The 6,474-nt window shown below is 37.7% G+C and overlaps 1 protein-coding gene across 1 annotated transcript in view; it reads left to right on the top strand.

Moving 5' to 3' along the window:
* Positions 1-6,474, top strand: part of LOC111148007 (protein phosphatase 3 regulatory subunit B, alpha) — a 65,046-nt gene that overhangs the window by 25,158 nt on the left and 33,414 nt on the right. Inside the window, exon 2 of the mRNA XM_022504342.1 lies at positions 2,465-2,504. Coding sequence (XP_022360050.1) covers positions 2,465-2,504 — 40 coding nt within the window. The remainder of the gene's footprint in view (positions 1-2,464; positions 2,505-6,474) is intronic.

Genomic DNA, 6,474 nt, shown 5'->3' with positions numbered 1-6,474 from the left:
TTATTTATTTAAGTAATCTCTACACCCAGCGTGGGGCTTGAACTCATGACCCTGAAATAAAGTCGTATGTTCTACTGACTGAGCCAGACAGTGCCCCAAGCCCTCACTTTTAAGACAATTGTAATATTAATCATTATTATCAAAGAAACCCAAACCAAACAAAACCCAACCCACTTCAGAATGACAATCCAAAGTATTATTGTTTTTTGGTTTTTTTTTTTAAGATTTTATTTATTTTTCTGACAGAGAGATCACAAGTAGGCAGAGAGGCAGGCGGGGGGAGGGGGGGTGGTGGGAAGCAGGCTCCCCGCTGAGCAGAGAGCCCTATGCAGGGCTAGATCCCAGGACCCCAAGATCATGACCTGAGCCAAAGGCAGAGGCTTAACCCACTGAGCCACCCAGGCGCCCCTATATTCTTTTTTTTGAGAGCCTCTCAAGAAACATACTTATTCTTAAAGTAGAGTGAAGTTTTTTGTTTTGTTTTGTTCTTTCAAGTGTATTTTCAGGGGCTCCTGGGTGGCTTAGTTGCTTTGTTGGTAAAGCATCTACCTTTGGCCTCAGGTTGTTATCCTAGGATGGACCCTGCTTTCTGGTTATCAGGGAGCCTGCTTCTCCCTCTCCCTCTGCCTGCTGCTCCCCCTGCTTGTGCTTGCTCCCTCTCTCTGTCAAATAAATAGATAAAACCTTAAAAAAAAAAAAAACTAAATAATAAATGGTGTTTTAAAAATTCAGGCATGAAATATGTGAGGCAGTCAAAGGTAGGAATCACGGGTATGGATGTTAAGTAAGGGGCGGAATAAGCAGAAACACTGTCTCTGCTCATTGCTATCAAGTTTTATTAATTTTTGCTATTTCTTATATTTTTAATATATATTTGATAAAGGAACCTAAAATTAACCAGTTCTGAAAAATTGCAGTTATCTGCCATACTTTTCAAGGGAAAGACTAATCATTGGTGACATAAGAATTGAAGATGCTAATTTACTGGTAACCTTTCTTAGATGTCAAATTTATGTAGTATAAGATACTTTTAAGAGTAAAAGCTAAGGACCCAAACTAAAATTTTTTTTCAGGCTGTATTCAATAATTTCTTAATGTCTTATGAGTATATTCTTATGTTAATCCTATTGTACACTGCTAGACGGGGTCAAGATTAGGTAAATGGAATGAATATAGGATACATGCTACTCTGATTTTATCATTGAACTTTAAGAGCTTAATTTACATTATTTAGAATTCTGTAGACTTTTTTTTTAAAGACTATTTACTTATTTCAGAGATGGAGCTGGGGAGCAGCAGAGGGAAAGGGACAGGCAGACTCTATGTTGAGCCCAGAGCCAGCTGAACTGAAGAGTTGGATGCTTAACTGGTTGAGCCACCCAGGGGCCCCTAAATTCTGTAGACTTTTTAAAAGATCTTCATGATTTTGGGGTGCCTGGATGGCTCAGTTTGTAAGCATCTGCCTTTGGTTTGGGTCATAATCCCAGCATCCTGGAATTGAGCCCCGTATTGGGCTCCCTCCTCAGTGGGGAGCCTACTTCTTCTCCAGCTCCCCTGTGCTTGTGTTCCCTCTCTCACTCTCTCTCTCTGTCACAAATAAGTAAAATCTTTAAAAAAAAGAAAAAATCTTCATGATTTTTATCTCATGTTAGTCTGTTGTACCGAAGTTTTTACTGTTTTAGATTTAGAACTACTCTTGGTTTTATCACTAATCAAATGGTGTGATCATCCACCAGGTAACTTTATCTCCCTGGGCTCAGTTCCTTAGAAATTATTAAATGTAGGCTTTGGGCCAGGTCTGTAGTTTCCCTAGAACTCCTTTTTTCCTTAAAATAGATTCAGATGGAATGCTGTATAGAAAACAGATGATTACTTTTATATATTTTATAAATTAGGAATTCAGATAAATTATACCAATATGGAGTTTATCCACTGAAATAAGACTTCTCAAGAAAAAAACCTGAATTGGCTGTCTTACATTGGACCCACCTTCCAGTGACTATTTTTCTTATTTTAGTTGCAAAGCATATAGAAAATTGTTTCAGTGCACTTACTATAAATGTTTTTGGTTTTTTCTTTTAAAGAGTTTTACAGTCTCAGAAAACTCTTCATTTAAATAGAGGTGGCAGCTTTTTTCTGAGCTCTGTCCCCAACTGAATTCAGTTAGAGCCTTGACAGTCTCCAGTGTGTTACAGTTGGGTATTCAACATATTTAGGGCATTAAAAATATTTAAAATAAATTTTATTCAAATGTTTGTGTAAGTCACACAGCTCAGGCCTCTTTGATTCAAGAGCTCTTTCTGTCATACTGTATAATTTTTTCATACCAAAAAACTGTAATTTATAGATCTAGCTACTTTGGTTTTTGGCTTATTTCCCTATGTTTTGTGACTCAAAATATTTAACCTTTTAAAGAAATTTGTGCCAGTTTTGTGACTAATTATTGTTTATTTCTTTTCTCCAGGGAAATGAGGCCAGTTATCCTTTGGAAATGTGCTCACACTGTAAGTCAGATATTCTTGGTATCAAGAATTTCTTTTATTTACCCATCCCTATATATGTATGTATATATAGAATACCCCTCTATATATCTTTATAGCAAAGTTAGACCTTAACTATTTAATGGGTAATGAATTTGACTTATAGTCTTTTTTTTTTTTTTTAAGATTTTATTTATTTATTTGACAGAGATCACAAGCAGGCAGAGAGACAGGCAGAGAGAGAGAGAGAGAGGAGGAAGCAGGCTCCCTGTTGAGCAGAGAGCCCGATGTGGGACTTAATCCCAGGACCCTGGGATCATGACCTGAGCCGAAGGCAGAGGCTTTAACCCACTGAGCCACCTAGGCGCCCCAACTTACAGTCTTTTTAAGTTACTAGAGTAGGGAAATTTTTTTTAATAGAGCCGCTTTTTATTATTTACACTGAGCTGTAGTTAACAAATCAGCCCTCAAATCTCAGTGGAGCAACCCAGCAGAAGTTTTTCAGATTAACAAAGTGTCAAATGAACAGCTAGTTTATTTGTCTTTTGGTAACAAAAAATGTTTGTTGAAGGCAAAACTTCCATAGACCAAGTAGCTGTTGCAAAAGATGTTTCTCAGGGCAATGAGGAGTATAAAAAGTGTGGGTGGTCTGGTCATTTCTGACCATACTGGAGAATGTAAAAAAGGAAAATGACAGTTTTAGTAATTCTTGATTTAAGGATCAGTCAGAGGATTGGGGAGATTAAATAAAAATCATTAAGTCTCTTGTGTGGAAGGGCAATGATCGGGTAAGGGAGAGATCTTCAGAATTGAAATACAGACCTTTGGTAAATTTAGATGCCATCATGAGGTCCCAGAATCCCTAAACCATTCTGAATCTTCCTTGTCCTTTCTTCCCCTGTTTGATGTAGCTGGTTCTTGTTTGGAGACATCTTAACTTGCAATGAAGTGTCCCTTCCTTTGTGTCTTACTAAAACCATTTTCCCAGTTGTTCTTTATTGTTTCATTGGTCTCCTTTCTTTTCCCAGAACACATGTCAATTTCATTCTCTTCAACACCTTTGCTTGCTTCTGAGCTCTGGGTAGAATGCTATTCTATCAGCTCTCTAGTTGACTTTGTTGTCATTCAGCTGTCAGCATAAATGTCACCTGTTTGGAGATGTTTCTCTCTCTCTACTTGGCTTAGATTCTATCTTTCATGAATAGTACCCTGTTTATTTTCTTTATAGCAGTTATAATCTGAAATTATTTATTAATCATATATTTTGTGACTTCTGCAATTAAATTTTTTTTTAATGGTCATACTCTAGACCCAGTTACCTGTAATTCTGCCGTCTAGCTGCTGTTTAAATTTTATTTTACTGTTTCCTCCCAGTCTTTTTAAAATGAATTTATTGTGTAATTATGATCATATGTAGGTGTTTGTTTCTGTTTTAAACATGAGGATAAATTGTTACATCAGCATATTGCTAAAATTAACTAAAACCAAACCTAATTGTGACACGGTAGATTGGGGGTTGGTAAACTACTGCCTAGTGGGAGTTTTTGTTAATAAAGTTTGCTTGGAATACAGCTGTGCCCATTTGCTTATATATTGCCTATGGCTGTTTTCATGCGACACGTGGCAGAATTGAATAGTTATAACAGAGACCAAATGGGTACACAAAGCCTAAAATATTTACTACCCAGCTTGTTAAAGGGAAAGTTTGCTGAACTGTTAAAGACTGTTGTGGTCTTCTGGTTTGGAGAACTGTCCATTCTGTCAGTGTCTAACCTACCTCTGAAATATGATCAGTGTTAGAATAGTTACATACTGGTTCCCCAGGTGTTATGTAGATCTGTAATTCTTGGTCTCTAGCAAAGTTACTGGATCAGTTTTATAGTTTCTTCAGAATTGAAAGGATTCTGCTCAAAATTGTGCCTTGCCATTTAGTGTTTACTTTGAGCATATGACATAATTATTTCTCTAGTTGCTAGTGGGCAAAAAGGAGGTCTGGAGATCTGTAATTAGCTGGGCTTCAGAATGCAAATAGAGTTGGGATTGGCTGTTGGGATTGCAACAGGAAAGAGGTCTTCAGAAGTTAGTTTTTGTTTCTTTGCCAAAGAAAGAGGTCCCTAAGGGGACACACATCCAGGATGGCAAAGGCCAAGTATTTTTTAAATGTATGGGGTATTTAAAATAGATTTCATACACTGTTAAAGCTTTGAGTTTTATCATCAGAACTGTCTTCTTTCTTAGGACTTCATTTATGCTTTTATGAAACTGTTGAGCCATGTCTCTAAAGCTTTGTACTTGTCAGTGATTATTCAATCCGCCATGAATCTTATCTGGATTTTTTCTGTTCCCTGTTTGGTTCACTAGAATAAATATGCCTTTACCAATTTTATACATGATTTGGATGAATTTCCCCAAAGTGGACCTGTCCTCATTAAAACCACTACTTTCCCCCCAACCACATGTTGCAGTAAACTCTTCTCTCATTTAAGAAACCTCTTCATTATTGGAAGAGCTTACTGTTATCTGTGAATAGCCACCATTATAGATAAGAATGTTAAAACTCATCCTTGGGACACTTCACTGTTTATACTTCCCTGTTCAGGTAAAATGATGTCATGCCTCTCATCTCTCCAAGACCCACCTCAATTCTATGTTCTTCATGAGGCCTGATATACTTGTCTCTGCCTTGAGTGGTCTTCTTAACTCTTCAAGTAGTTACTGTCTGTTTTGTTCTTTTAGTATTTAAATTCTGCTTTTTAAAAAGGTAAGAAGAATCTCAATTATATCCTGTAAGGTACTGTTTTTGGCCCTGTGATACACAGAGAAGTAAACACCCACAAAGTGCTTACAGTCTGGCTCTTGGGAGAAATGACTACAGTACAAATAGACCTCTATGAGAAATGAAAACTAAAGTTCTTAGGAGGGAAAATTACTTTTGGTTAAGGTCATTAAGAAAAACTTGATGGAGGGGCAGCCTGGGTGACTTAGTCAGTGAAGCGTCTGACTTTTTCCACTCAGGTCATGATCTTAGGATCCTGAGAGTGAGATCAAGCCCCTTGCCTCACTCCACTCTGGGTGTGGAGCCTCCTTAAGATTCTCTTCCTCTCTCTCTAAAAAAAAAAGAGAGAGAAAAGGAAGAAAAGCTTCGTGAAGGGGTGATCCTTGAAAAATCATTTTGAGGGACGCCTGGGTGGCTCAGTTGGTTAAGCAGCTGCCTTCGGCTCAGGTCATGATCCCAGCGTCCTGGGATCGAGTCCCACATCGGGCTCCTTGCTCATCAGGGAGCCTGCTTCTGCCTCTGCCTGCCATTCTGTCTGCCTGTGCTTGCTCTCTCTCCCTCTCTCTCTCTCTGACAAATAAATAAATAAAATCTTTAAAAAAAAAAAAAAGAAAAATCATTTTGAAAGCTGTATACAATTTGAATGCTGACTAATTTTTTACCTATCTGGTCCATTTTTTTACCCCCAATCTCCTTACATTCCATCCAAGTCTTCAAGATTCTGTCCAAAACCCTACATAATCCATACTCTGCTTTTAATCAGTGCTTTGTCTCCTGATTCTGAAGAAAACTGGAAACCTTTAAGTGTTAGCCTTCACATGCCCCCATCTCCACCTTCCACCCCTGCCTGCTAATTTTCCCAGTCCCATTCATACTTAACTAACTCCTTCTGGCAGTGTCCGAGTTTGTGTTACAGCTCCCATATTCAGGGTCCTTATTCTAGTCTCATCTTTAGGACCTTATTTTGTTTCTCTGTTTTTTCCTATGTCTTCAGCCTCTTCATCTCTCTTCAGTTTAAACATACAACCAACTATGCTGTGATTCTGATCCTGTGTATACCTTTCACTTTTTCTTATACTTTTTTTTTTTTTTAAAAGAGCATATACAGTTATATCCATTTCCTTATTTCTGCTAATTTCTTGGCCTGCTACATTCTGGGTTTCATTCTCTTAGTACTGTCATGAAACTGTTACTATTAAGGTCACTTCTGTTTTATTG

Source organism: Enhydra lutris, unplaced genomic scaffold (assembly GCF_002288905.1).
Source record: "Enhydra lutris kenyoni isolate GAN:26980312 unplaced genomic scaffold, ASM228890v2 scaffoldscaffold18, whole genome shotgun sequence".
In the NCBI taxonomy this organism is placed as follows: Eukaryota; Metazoa; Chordata; class Mammalia; order Carnivora; family Mustelidae; genus Enhydra; species Enhydra lutris.
Note: the sequence above shows the minus strand (reverse complement) of the source record. Positions and strands in the feature narration are given on the sequence as shown.